This window comes from Saccostrea echinata, unplaced genomic scaffold, assembly GCF_033153115.1.
Source record: "Saccostrea echinata isolate AGI-Se365-2 ecotype Australia unplaced genomic scaffold, CSIRO_AGI_Sech_v1 ptg000023l, whole genome shotgun sequence".
In the NCBI taxonomy this organism is placed as follows: domain Eukaryota; kingdom Metazoa; phylum Mollusca; class Bivalvia; order Ostreida; family Ostreidae; genus Saccostrea; species Saccostrea echinata.
In genome coordinates, this window is record NW_026889772.1 from 12465668 (window position 1) to 12467500 (window position 1833).

At 30.7% G+C, this 1833-nt stretch overlaps 1 protein-coding gene across 1 annotated transcript in view; it reads right to left on the minus strand.

Moving 5' to 3' along the window:
• Positions 1-778: 778 nt before the first annotated feature.
• The window catches only part of LOC133191489 (serine protease inhibitor Cvsi-2-like), a 2482-nt gene continuing 1427 nt past the window's right edge, over positions 779-1833 (minus strand). Inside the window, exons 2-3 of the mRNA XM_061327240.1 lie at positions 1664-1774; positions 779-933 (exon numbers count right to left, since the gene is read on the minus strand). Coding sequence (XP_061183224.1) covers positions 833-933; positions 1664-1774 — 212 coding nt within the window. The 3' untranslated portion in view covers positions 779-832. The remainder of the gene's footprint in view (positions 934-1663; positions 1775-1833) is intronic.

The following is a 1833-nucleotide window of genomic DNA, read 5'->3' on the forward strand; positions in this document are numbered from 1 at the left end:
ATACTTGTCCGATACATTTTGTGAAAAATGAAATATTACTTTCTTAAATAAAAACTTTTATTTCCCACAATTTTAATACATGCTATTCAAAATAAATGTTTATTGATTGCACTATGTTGTAAAAGTAGAGTTTACTGTGGAGTCTAATGAAAAAAAATGCAACAGGGTTATAATAATTAGTAGTTATCATGTCAAATATATTTTATTTTTATACACCCACTCAGTAAAGCAAAAATTTTACAAACTAATTGTAGCTTTAAGAGAGAGGTCAAATTAACAGTAAGTAAACCCACGCACTTTAAAAAAAAAAAAAAATCATGGAATTGTAAATGTTTTGCAGTCTGGCATATATTTTTTCTCTATTCAAAGAAAAATCGGTACAATAATACAAGAGTAATATTTCTGCGCAATTTTTTTTTAAAATAAATTGTCCGGGCGACAGTTGATGGGGAGTATCTTTTTTCATATCAATTGGTATAGTTTTTCGCGTGTACATCCCTTGATTGTAAGTATATATAGACAACCGGAAAAAATATTCATACCTTTCTCTGAAAAGAATATTTTTTGCTATAGAATTATTTCTTTTAAGTGTTTATGATATTTTCTTTTACATAGTTAGTACTATGCCATAGTTGTGTTTTTGTTGCTTTAAGGACTAGCTCTCTACACTTAATTACATGTAGGTAAAATCGCGTCTTCAAACCAAGTATCAAAATTATGAAATCAGTATACGATATCTAAAATCAATTATAATAATTATAATAATACAAAATTCAAATGTTTAAACATAGTGTTTATTGTTGCACATGTTCTTAGAGCACTCTTGTAATAATTATACAAAGAAACATCTACAGTGTTGGTCAATACAGTGCCATTTGCCATTACGTCCGAAGATTCTACAATGTCCTGAACAATCACTAGCTGTTGAGCAAGCTACAATAGAAGGTGTTTAACATGTAAGACTCTAATAATAAATATTTTACACTGCTGTCCTGTGAATATTTGCCATTATTGCATATACGTGCTAAACTGTAATATTATCTGATAGTGACTTGAGTTATTAAAAATGACGTTCGGAAATCTAAAGACTGGCTTTGCTGAATACTCCAAAACGAGCTATTTTCAACCCGATTTAGGCCCATCTCTGCAGCTGAAACTAAGACGCAAGGGCGTAAACATTGCAATAAATATGACGTCACAATGGTTTAGAACGTCGAAATACATGCACGAGGCTTAATTAGTGCACTGACCGAATAAAGCTTTGGTTTATTAGGTTATATTTATCAGGTCAATACAAAGTGTAGTTGCAGGATAAACTACATTAAAAGATTTAAATTGTACATGATATAATTTTGAAAGTTTGTGCATTATTATTATATTTGTCGATGCAAGTACGCTAGAGGAAATATCTAGTAATATGAAAGACTCTAACATATATCCCTATCGTATTTCCTATCATATTACCTATATACTGATAGTTTTGTTTAAAAAAATACTGAGAAAAAAATTATTGGTCTAAACTTTTGAGTGATTATACATTGAATATTCCTTGAAAACACTTGTTTTCTGTTTAACTGTTTTGAACGACCATACGGTTTCATTGTGGCTTCTAGAATAGTTTTAAAAGACAGATGTTAGTAACTTAATGGAGAATTAAATTTACCTCCTGCTGCGCATGTGCACTGGCCACTGTGACACTCCAATGTATGCGCAGAATCACAGCTTGTATTTGAGCAGTCACCAACACTACTACATGTCTCAGCACTGATGTACTCTGAAATACAATCATAAATGTATCCTATGTAGAATTCTGTATTCAGTGAATACTGTACA